This window comes from Netta rufina (genome assembly GCF_964035555.1).
Source record: "Netta rufina genome assembly, chromosome: 1".
Lineage (NCBI taxonomy): Eukaryota > Metazoa > Chordata > Aves > Anseriformes > Anatidae > Netta > Netta rufina.
The window spans coordinates 121,950,092-121,974,048 of NC_140123.1; the positions used below are offsets into that span (position 1 = coordinate 121,950,092).

Sequence of the window (23,957 nt, forward strand, 5' to 3'; positions counted from 1 at the left end):
CCGCGGTGGTGGCAGCAGCGGCGGTGTCGGGCGATGCCCCCCGGCAGCAGCACCCCCCCGGCACCGCCGTGCGCCCCCGGCGACCCCCGGCCAGGCTGCGCGGCCGCCAGGTAAGCGCCGGCTGCGGGGACGGGGGGTCGGCGGGGGGTGACCTTGGGGTCCCGTGCGTCGCCAAACCCCAAGAAAACCCTGAGAGGGGGGAGACCCTAACGGGGGAGGGCTCCAGGAGGGGTGGTTCCCAGCCCCGGGGGGGTCCCAGCCCCTTCTTGCTTCGCCATGCGCAAGGGGGTTCTTTGGGGATGCTGAGTTTGGGGTGGGTGAGTTGGAAAGTACTTTTTATTTTATTGTATTGTATCGTATTGAATTCCTCCCTCCTCGTTCTGCTGCTCACCCTGGGGCTGGCAGCTCCCCCCCCCTGCAGCTAGCAAGGCTGGGGAGAAGCAGCTGGTTCCTCAGCATCTCCCTCGGCAGGCCTGCCGGGGGGCGATTTCCACGCACACCTCGGGGAGAAGGGGTGCTCGGGGCAGCGCCGAGCATCCCCGTAGCAGAGCGGCAATGACTGGCAATAAATACCCAGCCAGCAACTTGAGGCTCGCAGGGGCTCCGCGAGTGAGCCGGGGAGCACGAGCGATGCAGCCTCTGCAGGTGCTTTCAGCGCCTTCCCTGTGCTCGGAGGAGGCCTCCTGGTGCAGAGCACGTATGCTGAGCACAGCAGGGTACGCACGCAGGTCTGGTCCCCTGATGCTGCTCGGGTTCAAATTTCCTCCGGTGAGAAAGGTGAGGTGCATGCCTCACATCCCTGGTGCTGCTGGAGAGCCCAAAGCTGGGAGACGGGACCAGGGAATGAGGCTGGGTGCACAGCAGCAGCAGGAAGGGGTCCTTGCAGATGGGAGGCTGCCACTGCTCCAAAATGAGATACTGGAGGGGATGCTGGGGAGATGAGCCTCAGCTAACAGGGAGGGGGGGAACCGGTGGGGCCAGGTATCACATCTGTCTGCATGCCACTGAGCCCCCTCCTTCCATACCTCGAAGCAGGATGGCTCTTGCTCACCCCCTGGTTTCCTGGAAGCTCTCTGCTGGCAGGGCACACGCTGTACGGCTGAGCACACGCTGTGTCCTGGCACGAGGCTGAGATTTATTTATTTCCCCCCCCCCCCCCCTTTCCCTCCCGGGAGCTGCTTCAGTATCACTTGCAGGGCACTTGAGTTGCGCTGAGTTCGGGCTCCGCAGGGCAGCCCGTGCCAGAGGTGGCTGCACTGAGTGGCTCGCCTGTGGTGTCGGGTATTTCAGGAATTGGATGGTGTCAATGTAGGGCCTCTTGGCTTCTTTTGACATTTTCGGTGTGGCAGTAATGATAATAATAATAATTACAATAATTGATAAACCATTTAGGCAACCTTGCAATTCCAAAGCGATTCAAGCAGCTGGCACGGGGGATGGCTGAGATGTGGCCACCTTCACGGGGAAGGGCCTCAACCTGACTTGTGAGACATGGGCAGAAAGTAAGGCAGCTGGGCTGCGGGCACTCATGCCCGTGGAAAGGGTTTTTAGTGAGCTTAGCTCCTGCACCTTTGGGTTTCGTTACGGTGCCATTTGGGAAGACTGTTGCCTAGGGAGCTGTACAGAGCTATAGAGCAGCCAAATGCATGCAAGAGAGAGCGTACTTCCAGGCGTACAACCCCACAGCCCTTAAATTCACGTTGCTTTCTGTGATTTGGGAACGTCTTTGTGACCAGCACTCAGCGTTGTTCAATGGCATCTTCCCTGCAGAGCAGCCAATGTTGTTTTGGGCAGCTCAAGGCGGCGTCTCCTGTGTGCCTAGTGCCCTTTCTCCTTGCCTGTCCATGCTGGTGGAGGTGCTCCATGGCAGGGCACGTCCCTCTGCTTCAGCAGCAGGCCAGGACCCATCCCCAGTGCCCAAGAGCAAAGCAAAGAGCACGGGGCAGACTCACTCCAGCCTTACCCTTGGGCTTCTTTCCTCCCCTCGTCCCCAGGGTGGTCCCTGGTGAAGGTCACCTCCTCGCAGCCCCCTGTTTCTCAGAGCTGGCCCCCGCTGCCCCTCACCTCCTTGTCCCATCAGGGTGACGTCTGGGAGAGGAGCAGAGCGCTCCCGATGTATGCCGCAAGCCTTGCTGCGACGGTGAGGGTTGAGATACCTGATAGGCTCCAAAGATGCCCTTTACCGAGCATGCAAAATCGCCCTGGGAGAGCTCTGCAATTATTCTGCAGGATGTACACAGGAAAGATGATATCTGTCCCCTTCCTCCTTGTGTTTAATTGTTCCTAAGAAAAGACGAAGCCTAACAAGGTGGGAATGAGGCAGGCTGGAAGCCAGGTCCAAGGCACCTGCAAAGCCCTGGAGAAGCCCGGGATCCTCCTGCCCTTTGTGCTCCCGGCCTTTCTGCTTAACAATAAGCATTATGCTCACCCGCACAGCCTCCCATCCAGAGATCCCCAAGTACTCCGCATACGTGATGAAGAGCACTCCCTGCCCACATGCAGAGCTGTTTGTCAGTGTGACTACCCCCCTCTTCACAAGGGAGATGCTGCAGCTGATAGCATCAGAGCTGAGACAGCCCCGGATCGGATCGGATCAGATCGGCGTCTCCCTGCCTCTCTGAGAAGCACTGGGGAGCAGCTCAGCCTAACAGGACTGCAGTTTAAAACCGTAAACAGACTGAGAAATACAGCATGCAGATGAGACCTGCAGCCAGCATCACCCTCCTCTCGGACCCGACCCATCCCTCCAGGCTGCAATGTGCCTCCAAACTGCGCCCCAACCTGTGGTCGGTGCCTTTGTAAAGAGCTCCATCCTTTATCCTGTTCTAAGCTGTGCAGGCTCATAATTAAGAGCTCGGAGAAGTCTCTTCTAGCTCCCTCTCAAGTGACATTAGTGCTCCCGGAGGTCTTCCCTTAAGAGCTCAAATTTATCTGCTTTGCCCGTGTTCCCAAGTGTTCAATCAGCTGCCTTGTTGGCTTCCTCTGCCACACGGCGCGGGGGGCTGAGAGCCTTCTCCCCGAGCTAAAACCAGTGCACTCTGCACGTCCCTCACATTTATAAAATCTGAGCTAAATTTCCCCAGGAGAGACTTTTTTTTCCCAGGGTTATGACACAGAGCTGGGATTCGTAGCTCCAGCACAGGGTCCTTTAGCTTGTGCTTGCCATTTGTCCCTCCTCAGGCAGGTGTTCCCAGAAAAGCCTCGTGCGCGCAGCGATGTGCCTTAAGATGGGGCTAGTTAGCTCAGGGAGAAAAATGAGGAGGGACACCGGGGTGAAAAAACAAAGCAGCCAGCATCGTAGAACGAGGAGAATAAATGCTTCTCTACATCACTTTTCTTAGAGCTGGCTTGCACTCAGGAAAACGCGAAAGGTAGCAATTTGATGGGAAAAGTATTTTCCCATGCAGCGCGTAGTGACATACGGAACTCACTGCTACCAGGTGCTGCTGATGCTGGGCGAAGGATTTGAGGGAGGAGGAGGCATTTTGATGGATTATAGATCGCTCGTCACTGGACGGGACTGTCCATTTGAAATAGATCTAAATCTTCAGGCCTCAACCTCTCACGGTTGTCTGGCGCAGGATTTCTTGGACCTTCTGAAACACACAACAGTGATCAATGTGAGACAAAGGATGAAAGGAGACAGATGTGCTTGAATGGAGACCACTGGGTCAATTCCTACTTTCATTTCTATGCAGAAGCAAAAAAAAATAAAAATCTGTGTTTTCCAGCCTGCATGCTGACACCTAGCTCACACAGGTTTGTTTTTTGTCAGCGGGAGCTGATTCAGGTTAAGTTCTGCTGAGATCTGAGCTGGTCCAGTGGTGCTCACGCTGCTGCTTCCCCTACCTCTGCTGTTGATTTGAACAGGCTGCCAGCAGCCTGGGCAACTTCGTGTGCTGCTGCTTTATGAATACTGCTGCATTACAAAAGAAAATTGGATGCTACCCCTCAGCAACGAGAGCAAGGGCACTTATTCCTAGTTCAGCCTGCCTGTAGCCGAGCGAAGCACTGGGATTACCCGGAGCTGGACAGGGCGAGCAGTCAGACAGTCACGGTTCTGGTTACGTGATTTCAGAGCAGCAGCGTTGTTTCCTTCTGTGAGTTCACGGTGGGTTTGTGTGTGGGAGTACAGGCCACATGGGAGCTGCGTTTTGCCAGCAAGGAAGGTTCGCTCCTAGGCAGCCCTTGTGTGGGAGAACTTGGGGAAAAGCCGAGGACTGGGCAGGCAGCAGCCTGCAGCCCCTGCTTGCCCTGTGGTGATGCTCCCAGTGCAGTGCCACCAGGCAGCCTAGCTCCAGAAGATGCTGCCTCTGGGGGCAGAGATAGAAAAGCAGTCTTAGCCAGGTCCTCTGTGTGGGACAAAACTCTCAGTACCTCTTGCTAGAAGCAGGACGGTCCGTCCTAGCCCAGCAGGAGTAGAGGTTGCTTGCTGCTTTCCCCATCCGTGCCCCATAAAGTAGGATGGTTAATATCTGTCTCGCTCTAAGCCTTTCTCATTCTGAAAGCATGCTATAAACTGTTGTAAGGGGATCTTCCTCCTCTGGCTGGCAGATTTAATTTATTGCTCTCTGGTGGTGCCCGTATCTGTGGGTTCAGCAGCAGTGCTGGGCTCCCCACAAGGACAACCTCAGGGCTTCTCGAAAGCCCTGGCAGTGCCCACAGCAGCAGAGTGGGGTTCATTAGGGCAAACCTATATGAAGGGCCACCTCTAAGGACAGTTCTGGGTGAGCCCTGGTGGCCACAAAGGATCCAGAAGCCTCTCTGAAGTGCAGGGATGCCTGTCTTGCATGTTCCTTGGGTCCCTCCTCCCCTCCACTTTGCCCAGCTCATGAAGACCACCAGAGTCACCTTAGCTTTCTCCTTCCTGATACCCCGTGGACTGCTGCCTTCCACCTCCATGCACCCTTCCCCCAGCCCGAATCCATACAAAGGTGAAAAGGAAGGAGGCGCCGACGACTTGCCTGTATCTGCCAGCTTCCCTCTCCACCTCTGACGTGAATGAGGCCCTTCATGTGCTCCTCTTGAGCAAACACAGATGCTTTTGTTTTATGGGCTGGTGGGATGGGATGGAATTAATAAATCAGAGCGCCAATGCTGTGCTGCCACATTCCTGCAATTTTAAGGAAGGATCACAAAAAAAAAAAAGGCAATCTCCAGAAAAAGAGCTCAGATGCTCTGGCTCTGCCTCTTGCTGTCAGGTATAAAGCTCAGTGGCCCGAGTGCAAGCCCAGTAATACCTCAGTTCCTATACTTTGAACCAAAATGATTCATTTTATACCTGCTTCCTCCTCTCTGCCTCAGTTTCCCTCTCGTGGTGCTGCCTGGGAAGATCAATGAATGACTAGGGATAAAAAACACTGAGCACTCCTCCCAGAGAGGACATTTTTCAGCGTTCCTGTGAGCAAAATAGCATCCTACTGCTTATAGCCCCCAGGGAAACCAGAAAAACCTTGCCAGGCTTTGCCAAAAGTTATGTTTTTTTAATCCAGGTAACAAGTTTTTAACATCTCTGCACGGCTGCTATCAGGCATTGAGGAGCTCGGAGAAGATCTTTGTTCTCCCCTATAATTAATTAACTGTACATTGGGCTTCAGGAGTGCAATGCACACTGTGTGGTTCATATAAGCTAAAGGGGCTAAGATGCTTTTTATTCACTGCAAGGGTTTGGTTTTATAGGTTTTTGTTTTGTTTTGTTTGTAATGAGCTCTGGCACTCGAAAGTCATTTCTCCAGTGTGCTTATACATCGTTGTGCTTATCTTACCTGTGGGGGAACTGAGGCACTGCGGAAGGTGAAGTGATTTGCCTGGATCTGCATACATATGCATAGCTGAAGCTGCAAAAAGAACGGAGAAATCTTGTTTCACAGTTGAGTGCTTTATCCTCTGGCCTCAGAGGAGGCCAGCAAAGACCTTTATCTTGTTTAGATGAGTGGATAGTCGTTGCAGGAGGACACTGGGGCAAGGGTATCTTTCTGCACTAATACATGTCCTAACGAGTCCTGTTGCTAAGCGGCTTCAATGATAGATCATGCATCTTCTTCGCTAAGCATTGAAATAATTTTTTAATCATTAAAGCTAATACAGAATCCTCAGAAACATCCAAATCTCACAGCGGGGGCTCAAATTAGCAGGCAAACAGAAAGCAAATCCTGATTATCCCAGTGCACCTCTACAAAGCCCACAAGCAGCATCTGCTGAAGCCAAACGCGAGCCCAGCCGAGCTGGATTGCGGGGCTGTGCAGGGCAGCGGTGCAGGCAAGCTGACAAGCCCTCCGGCTCCAAGATACACAGCAAGTTTTCTTCTTCTATCCCTCAGGCACATGTGCCAGCTCTTTGGAGCAACAGAAAGGAGGCCAGGGGGGTTAACCACTGGCTCCTGCTAGCCCAGGTGTCCCCCGGCAGGTCTTTGGGAAGGAGAAGTTGATTGTGGCTTGGCAAGTGCTACTATGTGGCAGACTGCATGGCCAGCATTTCTCCCCTCACCCCATTTTTGCTCCCTGAAACGTCCTCCTACTCCCAACAACCTCCATTTTGTCAGCAGCTGGATGTGGCTTCTCAAAATCATGTTACCAAGCGATAGCAGGAGCTCTCTTGACAGCAAAAGTGACATTTCTAACTTTCGTGCTAGAGCAGGACTCCTGGAGCAGTGAGGAAAACACAACAAATCTCTTATCACTTGATACACATCAGCAGCTCCATCACAAGGGAAGACACAGGACACTGCTCAGCACTTCATTAGCATCAGCTCATCACTGCTGACCTCTATATGGAAAAGACTTCTGTGGGGGAATATAGGCTACCCCCAAGGATTCTTTGGGAAAGGGTAATTAAAAGTTGCTCCTAAAAGTACCACCTCCAAGAGCCTTGGGGGTTAGCTCTCCCTTCCCTTGTCCCCTGCTTTGACAACAAGTCCCACACAGGCCCCGTATCGCGATCAGCCTCCCCTCTCGCACACCCAGTCACGACATGATCCTGCTAGACGAACCCTGTGTGCTTCATCCCACCCAACAGCCTCTTCTGGAGGTGCTGCAGAGGACGCTTGTGGTGTCAACACCTACTCAGAGGATCCCATTCAGCGTTATATACACTGCCACCAGCTAGCTTTGTTCAGCAAACCATACCACAGCAGGATTGTTGCTCCCTCAAAGCCAGGCTGAGCCCTGTAGCTGGTAAACCCTGGTGCAGAATAGGCTCTAAATGTGATTTCTGCCCTTTTGTGCTCCCTTCTGCATGCCACTGAGCAGACAGCTAAGATCTGATGCTAGATATTTCTCTCCTGTGTGGGTCCTGACCTGAGCATCAGCTGGCAAACACACGTGGCCTAGAAATTAGGTACAGCACCAGAAGCAGGAGGCCAGTCTCCTGGGTTAGCTCAATTTGGGTAACACACACCCAGCATCCCTCTAGTGGGACAGAATTAGTGGGTTAAAGAAAGAGACTTCACTGCAGGAAGAGAGAAAAGGCTGTGCACCAGTCACATCATGTATAAAATCTGGTGAAGGAAGACAACTATGGAAAGCAGCCAGAAGCGTGCCCTGGGAGCAGGAGTTTATTGCCCAGTAAGGACAAATTGTGCCCATATTTTAAGCCATTTCTGAGTTTCTAGAGATCCAGTTTCTCGTTGTGCCATGCAGCTGTTACCAATACCGCTCTCTGTGGGGATCCTGCACCTTGGCCTGGTGCTCTGAGAGCTTTTCGATAAGCAGAGGGCATTGCCTCCCCCCAGCATGAGGAGAGGGACAGATTCACCCGCAGAACTGGGAGAGGTTCAAATCCACCTCTGAGACTTAGATCATCAGCCCGTTTCTTCTTTCAACAAGAGACTGCTTTTTATCTGCCCTGATGTTTCAGGGCAGCCGCATCTGCCTTTGAAGTGAGCTCCCAGGGCTCCAAAAAAGCCCAATTCACCTCTCCCTGCCAACCCGAAGTCTCTGCTCCTCAGTTATTCTGCACCAGGCCAGCTGGCACCCCGTACAGGTGGCAAGGAGCTAGCAAGGAGGGCATTTCACCAGCATCTGTGAGTGCAGGGATGTGAGAGCTGGGGAGAGGCACCTCCCTGTGTTTTCTTGCTGTAATTTGTGCAGAGATCACACAAAGCTGAAGGGATAGGCAGAGCAGACAACTTAGCAACTTGGAGGGTAGCATCAAGCCCTTCCTGCATCCAGGTCTTGAGCGGCCTGAAGCACACAAAATCACAGGTAAGCTTAGAAATACAGCACAGCACAGACCAACCTCCCTCCAAGGGAAGAACCATAGATGCCATGTGCAAAGACCACTTCCAGACCAGGTTACTTTCATTTGCAATTCAGGGACACAGCAGAGAAAGAGAACAATCTCTGTATGCTCTAAGAGAGAGCAGTTTCTTTCTCGTGCTGTGAGCTTGTCTTCCTTGCCTTCCCAGCAGACAAACCTCTTTCATTTCAATCATGCAAGACGTGGAGAAACAGAAAGCAAAAGCTGCACCCTTTCTTTCTGGAAGGGTTGGATTGTTGTCAGGAAGGGGTACGTGGCTGTTGCTGTTCCGCAGCTCCATCTGTTCACCAAAATGTATCTGCTGCTTAAGTGCTTTTCCACACGTTTTCTACAAAGAAAAACTCCTCAACATCATGATGTGGGGCTACTTTCTGGCTGCTGGTGCCTAATTGAGGTATTTTGACTGATGTGCTGGCATGCCCAGAAGAGGGACCTATCAGTTACACATGGGTCTCTTGGTCTCAGATGCCCTGGCATGTAGTTTGGATGTTGCCTGCTTATGGTCCAGTGGCAATAGTGCCTCTGTTAGGACAGGGAAGGACAGCAGGACAGCCATAGCAGTGCCCTGGCCATCATCCTGCTGCCACTTCTTCCCTTCCTCCCTTTTCATTTCACCCACAGAAGGCAGAGGACAAATGCTGCAGCTTTCTGGCTCGCTATTTTTCATCCCGGTCTTTCTTTTAATCGAACTGAAGCCGTACAGATCTGCTGTGACATTTAAGGTACAAATCAAGCAGTGGACCATAACGCATATCTACTGCAAATGAAAATTCTCGAGGTGCCACTTTATTTCTCCATTCTCCATTTGTTTTTAAAGGCGTCTGCACAACACTTGGACGCCACACAGCAAGTGGCAGATCTAATGAGCGCTGAAGATTTGTTTGGAGGGAAAGATCAGAATTAGCATTTTGGACCATCTCAGCTGGTTACGGAGCTAGCATATTTCACGCCGCTCGGAGAGCCGCCGCAGCAAAAATGTCCATCAAGGAGACCAAGGCCTTTCTCCCCTTTCCACTCCCAACCTCAGCTGCTCTGGTGCTTTCATTGATCATGCAATCCGGCCAGCATTCCCAAATAAAAACACCAGGGGGTTGTTGCCCCTACACTGCGCGTGTCCTCTGCCCTCACTTCTTTCTGTGCATGAAGGGCTCTGGGTTCTGCCAGCGCACATGTGTAAGCATTAAAATGTCAGTATTTCCACCTGTTTCAGGCAGACAGCTGACATCCCCAGCTCTGCTTGTGTTGTAAGTGGCATAAAGGCTGTTCTGCTCGCTGGCAGTGTGACTTCAGCCAGAGCAGCTTCTCCTTTGGTTTCTTTTGCCCTCCCTAGGAGCATCTGGGGAGTCCAGCAGGGAAGAGCATTTCAACACTGCCTTTGAAAGCAGGGGGAAAACAAGCTATCTAAATCAATCAAGAGCATGCATTAGTGATAGCGTGTTCCTCTGGAGGTCTGCATTTGATGTCGTATTGACACACAGCTAAGATCAAAGCCCATCCCTGCACTCTGGCTGCTACCAGAGGCCTTTGGGCCCCATATCTTTACAAGGAGCTTGTGATCAAGGTGATTTTATTTTTTCCCCCAAACAAGCATCTGTGAAATGTAATTATCCTTCAAATAATACCTAATGCCTTTTTCTCTGAAAAAGTAATTCCTCTCCATCTTTGAAAATGCTCTGGAAGGAAAAACTACGGGTTTTTCCTTTCTGCTTTTGTAAGAAACGTGTAAAATGACAGCTCCCACTCCCGCTGTACAGGCATCAGCTGTTAACACAGTAGGGAAAGCTCTGGATGAAATGCACAGACACTTTGGAACAATTCAGCATTGTTTTTGCTTCCTTAGAATTATTTTGCCTCCTTGGAAAAAAAAAATGAAAGCTTTTTCTTTCCCTTTCTTTTTTTTTTTTTTTTTGACAATGTAGATACGGGGCTGATTGTCACTGATACCTTTGGAGTGGTTATTTCTATAACAGTCGTCAGTGCCTATAAAGGACCTTACTTCTGCCAGTGCTTGGCAGCAGGGGAGAGAAGTTGTAGTTTAAATAAGCCCCCGAGCTCCTTTTGAGAAAGGATAACTCCAGGCAGATAGGTCTCTCCGGAGAGAGCTGGCTTTCTCAGGAGACATCTGGTCCCTCTTTCTTCTGTTTGGGCCCAGGCTGCCAATCTTTCCCTGGGTATTTCTGGCACCCCTGGATTGCAGTTCTGGTTGGGAACAGGCGGCACGGATGCAGGGAAATGAGAACTGGGTCGAGGGCTGCGTCGCTGCGAGTCGCAGCCCATCCTCACTGATGCTCAGGGAAGGCAGCTACAGGTCAGACGGGTCAGTCGTGAAGGACGTTTGGGTCCATGCTGATTAAAAATAACCTATTTCAGACCTCCTTTCCTGGGCTCTGCATAACTGGCCTTCGCAGACAAGTTCAAGGTCTAGTCTATATCTGAACTGGGTTATCTCCATTCCCGCTGATAGCCCAGATAATGCCTGCATACCCTTGATCTACCTGGGGACAGCAGGCTGAGCTGTCTCAAAAGTGTTGGCTCCCATGGGACCTCTCCAGCAGATCTAATTAGCTTCTTCCAACATATTTTTTTTTTCTTTTTCTGCATTTTTTATATAACTTTGGAACAAAACCCACCATAAAGTCTGACCGTCCTTGGTTCTGCACTGCTTAGGCATGACCTGGGATAAGGATGATGGTGCTCTGTGCTCTCTGTGCCATGCCAAGCTGCCCGCAGATGTCACAGGTCCAAGGTTGGAGGAAGATGTTTGAGTTGGGTTCGTGCAGGCCCAGGAGGGCTGGGGGTGCACACTGCAAGCTCCCCAAAGACAAAAAGCCTGACTTCTGGGCTTCCCCAAAGCCTGCCTTCTGGGCTGAAAAGAACTGCAGTCCCATATGGCGAAGGGATTGGAGCTGCCAAGGATGGGATGAAGGCTTCGTGCTACATCCAAGGAAGAAGCGGGGGCTTGGGGAGCGCGGCCGCCTCACTCGGAGTGACTCACTTCCCGGGGAAGTTGTCCCCATGGGAGCCCATGTGCTGAGCGACAGCCTGTAGCTGGGCTCAAGCCTTGAAACCCCACAGCTGCTGGTAGCCCCGCTCTTCCTGCCTTGGGGAAGGACCGGGCTATCCTTCCCCAGATTGTTTTGTTATTTGCGGTTCTCTGGGTTTTGTCTCTCCCTTGGTTTTGTCTCTTTGCTTTTCCGTACCCCTGTTCCCACAAGAAATACTGCTGGGTGCGAGCCCTCGGGTGCTGTCCTTCACATCTAGTCTGCCCTTTCTGTCCCACATCAGCACCATGCCTGCAGACCTGTCTGAGGGCCAGGGGAATCCCGCTGCTGAGCGATGTCCTCTGGTGGCTGTGTTTGCACAGTAATTACCCCTGCTTGTCCCCAAGCAATAACCCATTCCACCCACCTCCGTGCTTCCTCGGATCCCTCCTCCCACTTTATTGTGCACATCTGTAGCAGGCAGGAGGCTGCCCGGTGAGGGGAAGCGCTGCAGCATCTTGGCTCGTCTCGATTGGAAACAGCATTGAAGTTTCGGCTGAAGGCTCCGGTGGGCCCAAGGGAGTTGGGGGAGAGGGGACAGCGGCTTCCTGTGGATTTGAGCAAAGCAGAGACAGAGCCGCTGCTGATCACCACAAATACCGGTGCTGCCATGAATTATGCATTCCTTGTTTAAAGAGAGGTCGCTCTCATCAATAATTGAAAGCTCCCTGCTCTGCCTTCAGCATCGCGGCTCCCACACCAGGAGTTAGGGAACTCATGAAATCTGCATGGACTTCCTCAAGGTGGCTAGGGACTGATGGAGAGAGGCAGCAAAAGGCAAGCAAAACAAAGCCCAAACACTACTGACAGTTTTGGTGCGTGAAATTAGGAGTCATCTGTGCCCTGCTGGCAGCTCTGCTCCGGCTCTGCCCCTCTCCTTTCCCCACATCCCCCTTTTCCTCTCTGCTCTCCTCCCAAGGTACACAGGGGATGCTGCAAACACCGCTCAAACCAAGAGCAGGGGCATTTCTTGGCTCTCTCAGCTGCAATTTGTTTGCTTTGGGCGCTTGCCTAGAAAAGTCCGTAGAACGGATGGTGGGATGTCCCTGAGGGACTGTCTGAACTGTGAAACTTGTCCCTCTGGGAAAATAGCGATCTTTACAGCCTGCGTCTCAGGCTGCAGACACACAGTCCTGGGGCTGGGGTTGGTCCAGCATTCAGGGTCTGTGTGCCTGGGTCAAACAGACCGGCTGCCCTGAACCAGAGGATGCAATGCCTTTCTTGCACAGCAAACTCTTTGAAAGGTGTCGTTCTCGTGCTGAACCAGGCAGGTGGAGAGCAGAACTGAAATCTCAGAACAGAAGTACCAAACTCCTTGTGGTCCTAGCGGATGGAGGGGTCGCTCACACGTGATGCTCTGAGCCTCAGCCAGATCGTACTTCTCTTCAGCATCAGTCTGGGGCATCCAGAAGATGTGGCTGGGCTCTTCTTCTGTGTGCTTCTCCCATTCCCTTCACTCAAATCCTTTCAGACTAATCCCCCCAGCACGCGGGCTTAAACGGAGGCTGGATGCTGTTGTGTCCTGGGAATTGAGAAGCCTGACAAAGCACCGTGAGCCAAGAGTAGCACAAGAAACATTTTGTCCCTATTGTGCTCAGCTTTGTACTCTGTGTGTGTGTGTTTATTTTTTAATAGAGAACAAAAGATTGATGGATGAAATTAAGAAGAGGGATGTGTAATTGGAAAACAGCTCAGGAAGGCTACAGGCAGCATATTGAAGGCATCCATCAAACATCCAGCTAATGTTGTTAAGGGTGCGTAACACAAACGAGGGCTGCAGGAGACACTAGTTAAAAAAGAAGAGGGAGGAGAAAGGAGAATAGGCAGGACAGGGGAAATAGCAAGGGAGGAGAAGAGCCCGCAAGAGAGAGTACAATCAATAATATTTGTATTGCAAGTGCATCCAGAGGCTCCTGTTGGGATCAGTGCAGGACTGTACAAGCACATTAAGAGACAGTCCCTGCCCTCTACAGCTTAAACCCAGGAATTACGGGATGATTGCTGGAGATTGATTTAGCCAATCACAAAAATTTTCTTGTGATCTTGGATCTCTTTTAATAGGATCTGCTCTGAATGGGTTTAAAGGCAGAAGGAGAGTAGCTGCTCGTGCCAAGAACAGGCGCAGCAATGCCTGCCAGCCAGGCATGCAATTAATCTGAGCCACTTAGGGGACTTTGTTTTTAATTATAAAATGTAGGTAAAAATATGTGCAGTAAACCTCTGCAAGCCCCACTGGGGCCATCAGCAAGCTACCCAGAGGCATTGACACGTGACTGGGTTTTGATGCTGTGTTTTCAAGAGGATGGGCTGATGCCTTAATGGACCACTTTGTGGGAAATATTTCATGCGGGGTGGACATTAAGAAAATGCTAAGGGTATTTGTGTGGGGAAGGAGGGAGGATGAAGGCTAAAGCCATCAGTAGGGCAGGGCATTCCTGTAGTCCTGGAAACAGGGAATAAGAGAAACTCTTAAAGACTGAGAAAAGAAAGGTGAAAAAAATATAAAGGAACAGAGAAGAGCACAAGCATGATGGATGCAGGGGGGCAGCGGTAGGGGAGAGAAGGTAAGGTTTTAAAGAGAAAACATCACATCCCAAGGCAGGTTTTCTGAAAACAGGATGAAAGTCAGACCCCTCTGTGAGGTTCGCAAGTGACCCGGTGCTTTATGCGAGGCTTAACTTCTCCAGCACTGCACGCTGCAGAAAAGCAATAGCGAGGAGGTACACACAGAAATAAATGAGCAAAGAGCACACACAGGGGAGTTGCACGCACAGGCAGCATCTCCGCTTGTTTGCAGCATTCAGGAAGCATGAACAGGGCTGCCTGTGAGGAGGAGGAGAAAGAACTAGAAAGGGAATTTGTTCAGGCTCTGATCCCCGCTCCTCCATGCTCTCTTGGTAACACAGCTGCCACCGCCGCCTCCTCGCCTTCCCTCCAGAAGCGACCCGAGTTTGCAGAATGACATGCCCGCTGTGGGGAAGCCGTGCCTGTGTAATTAAGGCCTTTTATTAACGGGAAGAAACACTGGTTGCCTGACTCTAGCGCGGAGCTGGTTGGAATTGCAGGCATCTCAGGGGAAGCAAGGAGCTGCCATGCCCTCAAGCCAGAGCCTGGGTGGACGGACCTAGGTGTCTGCTGCCCTTACGAGGTAGCGCAGGAGCTCTGCTTTAGGGCCAGGGTTTCTCTGATGTCTCTGTCTCTCCTCATGGCCCCAGGTGACAGGAAGCTTTGCTGTGTGCTGCTGCTCTGGTAAAAGAGGGGATTTTCTTGGGGGGAGAGCAGCCCCGCTGTGGGTAACACCATCCTGTAGCTCACCAGGCGCCCGTGCCTTCGGCACCGATTCTTCAAGGATCTCTTGTACCTGCCCTGGGTCCAGCCATCAGAAAGCAGTAAAATTAAGCAGAGACAGCATGTTTACAGCACAAGGCTTCACCAAACTCCTGTGCACCCCCAGCCACCCCAGTTCTTTGGCCCATTTCTTGGTCAGTTTTCCAAAGTGGAGGAAGAGCCACCATGGCGTGCCCTGCGTGTGGGGTAAGGAGCATTCGGGATTGTCACCTTAAGTGGTTAGTTTGAGGAGACAGGTTCTGTACTGTGATTGCTCCAGCTCGGTACCGTTGGTGTCTAATAAGGAATAAGCTCATGTTGAGGCAGTTTCCTTACGGGGGCACGTGAGTATGGCTACCTGTATGTACTTGCCTGCCAGAAGACCTGCTGAGGCATACGAGGCTTCTGTCAGATTTAGCTGAAGTGGGTTTGATTTTTGGTGGTGGTAGAGCAGCGATGAGCCCTGTGACTGCATGGTCCTTGCTTTAGCAGGGAGACCAAAGCAAAATATCAGGAAAAAAAAAAAAAAAAAGGGCCCAAGAAGACCCCAGAGGGTGAATTTGGAATAGCATCCCCTTATGTCTTCTGGGACTACCATGTGGCTGCTGTCACTCCCAGGCAGAGCCCTTTCAGACCAGTAATCATGTTCTTTCGTATATGATTCTCTAAGGCTGAAGCAGGGCAATCCTTCCCCTTTGGACAGAAGAGGAGCTGCTGGGCAAGAAGAGTTTCCTTTGCATTTGGTGCGCCTGTGTCCCTTTGAAGAGCTTGGGTTTAGATGGCCAGCCCTCAGTACACCTTGGAAAGACATTGCAGGGCAGGAATTTAGAGCCATCCATCTTGAACCCCCTTTCCTCCGCTTATATCTATATGATGCTGTAGCCTTCTTCCCTTAAATTGGTTTCAGCCTAGGAGAGCAAGAGGGCCCGGAGGGGCTGTGCCATACAGTAGCTCTCCAGTTCCGAGGGGGTGGGACTGCAGTTTTCCAACAGAAATGTCTCTGCAGGAGGTTAATGGATGTTTTATGCTCCCTTTAGCCTCCCAGTGAGCATCTCTGTGGTAGGGAGGAAATCCACCAGGAGAAGTATTTGGCGTCAAAAAGGAATCCCAGAGGAAGCAGATTACAGATGTTACCAGGAGGGAGAGGGGAATAAAATCCAGCAATGGCACGTCTCTCAAACATCAGGCATCCTGCTGTAGAGAGAGCAGAAAGTCCTTAGGTGGCAACAAGTAATTTTGCTTTTTGCTGTTCAGTGTTTCTGCAGTGTATCTCTCTTTCTAAACCACTGCTTTTTGTGTTGGTGTGTGGTAACAGTATTGGGAGATTTCATACGGATACAGGGACCAAAGCAGAAGCTGGAAGTTGGAGGAAAACTTGGAGAAAAATGTTCCTGACTGTGCCAGAGCCATACAGAAGGCACCATATGCCCTAGGCAAGCCCATTTAATGCTGGACTTCCCAAAGTCATCCCTTGGATCTCATGCCCATATGACTATACACGGTATTTTCAAGGATGTGAGCCAGGACTGGCATCTCATCGCACCCTGGCTACACAGGGCTGAGTTAAGTCCCCAAACAAGGAGTCTCCAGTAGACTTCCAAGTCCTTCAGTCTGTGTTTTCCAAACTAATCGCTAATGTTGGGTGCTTTGTTGAAGGCATATCTACCTCAAGCAGCCAAGGGTCTCATTTCCAGGCAGACTGACTGCTCTTAGTCATGTTGACTTAGTGGGAGCCCAACAATTGTGGACGATGAAGCACGCGACTAATGTAGCTTGGACCATTTGTAAATAAACAACCCCCTGTTGGTTATTCCTGATACTTTTGTCCTTAATTTCTCTTTATTTTCCTTTAGTTCCTCTCACCTTTAAGAAGGAGTTCCAAAAATAAATGTTACCTGTTGTGATTTCTCAGATGTCTTAGTCATGTACATTAAAGAAATTCTAAGAAAGAAATTATTCTGTGATTTAGACTAAATTCTGCAGTGGCCAAAAACAGCAAACCAGGGGTAGGAAGGGATGTGGAATAATTAAACTTGCAGCAAGCATCACCAGCACTGTGGAATGGCCGAGGCAGGGACTTTATTGGAAAACTTAGTGGGTGATAATGTGCATCACTGATCGCAACGATGAATCTGCATAAGGAGAATGAATTAAAACTGCAGGGCTGAAAGAGATGCTGGGCATCCTGACATTTTCTGTTTTTCCTGCAGGAACCCAAATCTTGCACATAGTTTAAAAAAAATAAATCTTCAAAACAAACTCAGGTCAGGAATTAATATTTCTCCTCTGAAAAGGGAGCAGGTAACAGTCCTCTTTGGGCTTGTATTCTGCAAGGTTTCTGACAAGATTCTGCCAACACGAAGCCAAGGTCAGTGGGTTCATTTTGGGGCAGCGGGAAGTTTTTTACAGCAACAAAAATAGATAAAAGCTTCTGCTCAATAGCACAGGAATTGGCCAGGGCAGCTGGATAATGGTTCAGGCCTGCAACGTTAATGGGTCTCCTTGTAAACTTACACTTAGACGAATGCTTCGCTGGATCGGGGCCCAACATTTATCATGCCTCCTGCCAAGCAAACCAAACTTAAGTCTATTAGTTTGGCCTGTAGACCTACCTGTCCCAGTGTTTTTTTTGCCTGATAATTCAGAGGTCTTACTCTTTTCTCTGTTCTGAAAGGTAGAGAGATGCCTGGGCACTGGGAGCTCTCTGCAGCATGCTGAGGAGACGTAACCTTCTTACCACGCTCCTGATCGCCTTGCCATGGGCTCTTCTCCTAACCTTGTGGCACCAATACCCAACCACCCGCTACCTCAGCCTGCTGAGAAGTAAGTGCAAGAGCTCTGCTGTCACCGTGCTTGTGGCTGTGATGAGTGTGATGATTTCTCTTAGAAGTGTGCACCTTCGGCTGGCTTCAGGGAGAGGACTGATGTGCTGAGCATTGACTCCAGAAATATAGGTCCCCAGTATCCCCTGGAGAGAAGGCAGCTCAGCAGTGGGTAGTTCTCTAATTTCTTTCTTCTTCTTCCTTCCTTTTGTCCCAGAAGAGACAGATGAGAACGCGACCTCGAAAGCTCTCCTCAACGGTACCTCTGCGCTGAGAGACGAAGGCCTCCCATCATGCGTTCGGCAGCAGCAGAGCATAAGGGCAACACCTAAAGTCATCCAGAATTATGTCTACTCCCGGCCCCCTCCGTGGTCAGACACCCTGCCCACCATCTTCGTCATCACCCCCACCTACACGCGGCCGGTGCAGAAAGCTGAGCTGACCCGCCTGGCCAACACCTTCCTGCACGTGCAGAACCTGCACTGGGTGGTGGTGGAGGACTCGCCCCGGAGGACCAACCTGGTGTCCAACCTGCTGGAGAAGGCGGGCCTCAACTTCACCCACCTCAACGTGGAGACACCCAAGAGCCTGAAGCTGGGGCTGTCCTGGATCCCATCCCACACCCCGCGGGGGACACTGCAGAGGAACCTGGGGCTGCACTGGCTGAGGGACAGCTTCAGCAACACCGCGCCGCCAGAAGGGGTAGTGTATTTCGCCGACGATGATAACACTTACAGCCTGGAGCTGTTTGAAGAGGTAAGAGCCGGAAAATTACGTGGGACAGAAAAAAAATAATGAATTTAGCCAGGTCTCCTGTGTGGACTGCAAGCATTAAATGGGAAACGAAGGCTGTGGCATGCTGCCTGGAGCCTTCCTCTCCCTGCACTCGGTGGCAGCTGGGTATAGGGCAGACACAAGCCTACAGCTATGCAACCCAGAAGCCGTTCTCTAGAGGGCTGAAAAAGCAAAAAGCACATCTGCTGTGGTGTGTGCTGCAGATGTCAATAGCCATTCACACAGCATTACACCAACTACTGCCTCCTGGGTTTGTTTTCAGAGGGGTCAGAGAATACGTACCCCAGAATATACACCTCTTCTCAAAGAGATCTGATGATTTAAATAAGCACCGATGATAAACTTCTGGCAAAGCATGGATCAGTTCTCTTGGAGGGGTGTGATGAGTAGGGGATATTAGAAAAGCTGACTGACTTTCTAATCCACTTTTTCTCCTTTCCTGCCCTTCCATACTCTGGGTTCCAGCCACCACAGCAGATCTGTGCCCCTGGGATCACAGAAGCTTGCCCAGACTTTGGCTGGAAACCTGGCTTTTGTGAGATGCCAAGTCTGTTGCAAACTCGCAAAAAATGATTATTCAGTAAACTCCCTTGTCACCAATTTAAGCCAAACTGTTACACACCAGTCAGAATACCACGTTACGCATCAGAACACATTTCCCATTTTCAGCAATTCTTAGCTCTCTGTTAAGCTCATCCTTTCTTATTTCTTTCCAGGTCCTTTGTGGCAAATAAAGTAAAACCACACTCTTTTAGGAAGTAACCACGGATGGAAGAATAGGGGCGGGGGAAAGCTGCAGTAAGGGAGGACAAAGATCCATCAGTCTGGGAGGGAGGTGACTTGTATGAGGGTAAAGTTGGAGCGAGTGGAGTTGGTATGGAGGTGGAGTCCTCGTAGAAGTTGTATTTGTCATTTACAAAAAGTGATACAAGTTCGGATGAGATCAGAAAGGCTTTCCCTCTTCTGAGGGACTGAACGTGGGTACTGAAAAGCAGCGAGTTGGGTGTATAATGAAGGGAGTGTTCAAGCAGAGCCTCATGGCTTTGCAGGCTGTAGCTCTTCAAACAGCAGCACAGGTGAAGGAGATAGATCTTGTGCTGCCTGGAGCTATGCGATTGTGTAGGAAGTCAACGGGGGAGGACAGGTGCCAAAGAAAACAGAGGATGGTGTGCTAATGGGCCGGGACAGGCATGGCAGGGTTGCTTTCTCACAGCACTGTTTCCTTCTGGCACACAGATGCGCTACACAAGGAGGGTGTCAGTCTGGCCGGTGGCTTTCGTCGGAGGGCTGCGGTACGAATCCCCAAAAGTGAGCCCAGCAGGGAAGGTGGTGGGGTGGAAAACCGTCTTTGACCCGAACCGGCCCTTTGCTATTGACATGGCTGGATTTGCCATCAGCATCAAGCTGATCTTGGAGAAGCCTCAAGCCAGTTTCAAGCTGGAGGGAGTTAAAGGAGGCTACCAGGAAACCAGTCTGCTGAAGGATTTAGTGACTATGGACGGGCTGGAGCCCAAAGCAGCCAACTGCACAAAGGTGAGCATCACAAGAGACCTGGAAAGTACATCCTCTTTGCTAGATCCTGGCCGCTTTCGTGGCCTCCTGCCATGCCCCATCCATCTTCTACCGTGCCTGCTCTGTGCCAGCACACCTCAGCTCTGAACGGTGCCAAGGCAGGCGGGCAGAGCCTGCCAAATGCTTTACAGATGAGAAGCTCAGCGAGCGCTGAGGAACAGTTAGTGCTGTGCACACTAACTGTGCTAATAAAGAGCCTCAGCCATACAATTTGTGCCCACATTACTTCTCTCAAACCCAGAACTGGCAGAGGGTTGAGTGGGGTGTCACTCCAAAATGATCTCTCCTCCTCGTCACTGCTTCATGCTCCTCTAAAGCCTCCACAGGCCCTGTCTGAAGTCCTTTAAACCACACGCTTCCAACAGCTACAAGCCTTGGGTTTCTCAGGATCCTTCCCCCTGGCAGATGCGCTGCTCTCAGCATTTGCAAGGCATCCAGAGCTCCTGAACTCTTTGTGGTTCCCTCTAGGTGTTGGTCTGGCACACAAGGACGGAGAGGCCGACTCTGGTTAACGAAGGCAAGCGTGGATTCACAGACCCCAGAGTAGAGGTGTAGGCAGAGAGCCAGCTCCCCGATGTGAGTACCCTTCTCTTTATCATTTTTGACAGGGTAAATAGTCTGTATGTCTTTCCTTATTTTTACTATTATTTCCTCAAAGACTGCATACGCGATAGTCCCAGTAACTCCCCTATCATGTCACCGTTTGCACAAGATCCTCATCTTTACTCGCTGTCTGCATGCTGTACTCATTCACACCTCCTTGCAGTCCCCACAGAAGCTTTGCCTGCATGGAAGCAGAGAGAAGAATGGCAGAAGAATCTCATGGTTTCACTCAGTAATGACAAGCCAAATTCCTTCCTCCCTGATTTCTGCCAGGTCCGTACTCCCTTCAGTGGGGGAGTTGTTCAACAGCACGTGGAACGAGATCACTGTTCTGCAGATGACTTTTTTTCCCCAATTGCCCCTCCACCTTCTGCTTTTGTCTTGTGTGAACAATTGTGGTGTGGGTGCTGCAGGGAAAGGTTGACGGGACACTCAGACTGTCTGAAAGCAGGAACCAGCAAAGAGCAACCTACACAGGCTCTAACAAAGCCTGAAGGACTCACTACCAACATTACCAGAGCTAGGAATATGTCTGCTGCTGAGGAGAAATGCTGAAGGCACTATGAGCTCCTGCATGGTCCACAGAGCAAAGTTAAGCAGGAGGGGGAGGGATTATGGCAACCACCATAGGCGAGGGCAGGAATGTATAACAGTTCAATGATATCTTCTTAGAAATAGAGAATGATGAACAGGTTTCAGAGGAGCCATGTCCTCCTCCGTCAGCTGCTATGCCCTTTGATCTCAGTGTCTGCCCTTGGCAGATTCCTAGCCCAAAATTCACAAAAAAAAAAATAAAATAAATAAAGGCATCCAACTCAGGAGTACCTAACTCTTCCTGGAATGACTCATACTTGTGGCAGAATGCAGGATGCTGAATGATTTACTCCTGCTTTGGAAGATATTCTACGGTTGCTTGCAGTCCTGACCCCAATATTCAGCTCAGCTCTGCCAGGGGAAACAAAACTGACAGCTGTTATACAGGCAGTCATGAGCGTTTCAGCTTCTGCACTGATCTGGTATGAGCATTGCTTGTAGCTGCGTACAGCGTTTCCACATCATCCCGTCATCTCTGAGTGACAGCCATACAAAGCGCAAAGCAATCCCAGCACCTGCACATCCAGCAGCAGATGCAGGCATGGGAGTCAGCTGCCTAAACGTAGGCACCTGGTGCCACCACAGGGATCCTACCTGGCCCTCCTGTAGGGCACAAACCCCATTGTCTCTGCCAGCTTTTCATGAATATTTCAGATACCCTGGCAAATGTAAAATGATGCTAGTCCTACGTGTAGGCAGCAGCACCTCTCTTAACCTGCACTTGTGTGCAATCTTCTAGTGGTAATGGGTTCATTTTATATACCCAGTTGTGCTGGGTCTGTGGCAGACTAAAGGTACAATTGCCTGAACTCAGCTCATAAATACTCAGACTCCAGCTAACTGGTATGGGCTATCACTTCTCTGCCTTCAAGCCAGAGTCTCTACTGGGTCAGCTCTGTAGATTTTGGGGAGCTTTTTCCACTTGCATTATTGATTTGATCCAAATCCTTTCTGCACTATCATCTGCCCTTTGGGGCAGCTGCTCTGACCCAAGTGTGCAGGTAGCATCCACCCCAGGAGGCACCTGCAAAGGCTTTGGGTGTGAATGTGCTGCTTTGAGAAGCTTAGTGGATTCAGCTGAGAGCACTCAAACCAAATCATCAGATTCCACACCCACACCCCCTGTAAAGTTTTAAATTGACGTGTCTGCTGACAGCTATGTTGAGTTTTGGAGGTTCTTACTATTGAGCTTCAGAACCTTGACAGACGTGCTCTAGATGAGACAACGCTGAGGGAAAAAAAGAAAAAAGAAAAAAAAAAAAAGAGGTAAAATTTTTCCCCTGAGGATGTTCTGTTCTTAGACACAATAGGGAGGGTATTTCTGTCTTCCCCTCCTGGGAACTCGTCCTTGTTAAGGATTAGATGAGGCCAGTCAAGTTCCAGACCTCCCAGAGACCTCTTTCCCCTTTAATGCCTGTGGACATGAGCCAGGCAGACATTATTTGATGTGGGTTTTGGTGCTCTGCTAATCTCCAGTTAGCCCACTTAGAGGGCTTCTTGGCATGTGTGCCTGCTCTCTGGATTGCCACAGAGGCAGCGTGATGGGACCTGCTGATCACATAAACTGCAAAGATCAGGCTTCAGTGGGTATTGCATGAATAGCAGCTATTTTATCCCAGCTGGAGTCCACTTTCTTCCTTGCCTACGTTCCCACTGCTCCTGGCTGTGTCTAGATGAACCATGGCAGCGCTTGTGAGTCTAGGGAAGAAAACTCCATTAGGGCAGATCTATCAAGGGGGGACAATAATGCATGTGGCACTGTTTGCCTTTTCATAAGGCAACAAAATGAAAAAGAAGAGTTCAACGTTTATTTTTCAAAAGTGCTTTTCTGCACTAAAAATTCTGCCTTTTTTCAGCCCTGAGAACCATTAGGGAGGATCTGAAATGTGTTGGGACTGAGGATCATGGGTGAGATCCAAAAACTCTCACAGCATGCATCCCTGCAGACTGCGTATTGAAACCGAAGTCCCTAGAAATGCAGACTCTGGCTTCTGAGAGCAGGAGGTGGGAATTAATTTCTCTCTGTATTTTTTCTTTGTTAAAGCCCTGAAAGCTATTGCTCAAGACTGGTGTTATAAAACCTACTTATTCTTACTGCAAACGTGTATTTACAGGCATCAGAACAAGAAGAACGTGGTTTAGCATTGGACTCCTGCTGCCTTGTGATATTTGGAAATAGGGAATTAGGAAAGAAGTTCACCTGCATTTCAGAGCTTCCAGAGAGGGATCCTCAGATCTCAAAAACACTGGGGGGAAAAATCCTTCAAAAACTTTTGCTAATTCATAAATAAAACATCCCTGCTAGGACTCTGCAGTGCAGATAGAACAAGCGGCACCCCCGCCATATCTGCAGCCTGAAGGTATAAGTAGCGTGGTTGAGAAAAAATGGTTGGTGATGCCTGCCTAGTTTTTACCTGTGCCAGGGGACAGCTCTCTTGGAAATGCCTTTCTTGCCCTGATCTACTGGATGTGGTGCTGAGATCTCTATCTTTTTCTAACCTCGCCTTGTGTTTGTTTTGACAGAGGCAGCGGGCAGCGATTGCTCCTGAAGTTTGTCAGCAACCACAGCAGCGGCACACGCTGCCTGCTCTGCCCAGCGCTCAGCTCCACCACCAGAGGATGATAAATGCCCCAAAACGCAGCCACGTCAATCAGCTCCCACTGCCCAAAAGGTGGTAACGAGCAGGGACAGAGCTGATGTGGTGCCCTGTGATCCTACAGCTCTTCACTTTTGACTTCGTGCTCTGTCTCCCACTCCCCATCTGGGAGAGGAGCACCTCCCTTCCCTCGTGGGCTTTGTGTTTTTAACCATTCATTAAACAGGAAATTTATTAGATGCGATCTCCATTCTCTGCTGTGCCGGCAAAGAAGCTGAAATCCAGGATGGGTGCAGGTGCCTCTGAAGATGTCTCATGGCATATGGTGAAACCTGAGCGTCGGTACAGCA

At 50.6% G+C, this 23,957-nt stretch overlaps 1 protein-coding gene across 1 annotated transcript; it reads left to right on the forward strand.

Annotated features, from left to right (window-relative positions):
- LOC311215565 (galactosylgalactosylxylosylprotein 3-beta-glucuronosyltransferase 1-like) lies at window positions 1-23,648 on the forward strand. The gene is made up of 6 exons (XM_084296800.1): window positions 1-110; window positions 17,299-17,447; window positions 17,664-18,202; window positions 19,478-19,774; window positions 20,282-20,389; window positions 23,534-23,648. The coding sequence occupies exons 2-5, from the start codon at window positions 17,336-17,338 to the stop codon at window positions 20,366-20,368; spliced, it is 1,035 nt and encodes a 344-aa protein (XP_084152926.1). The 5' UTR covers window positions 1-110; window positions 17,299-17,335; the 3' UTR covers window positions 20,369-20,389; window positions 23,534-23,648.
- Window positions 23,649-23,957: the final 309 nt, after the last annotated feature.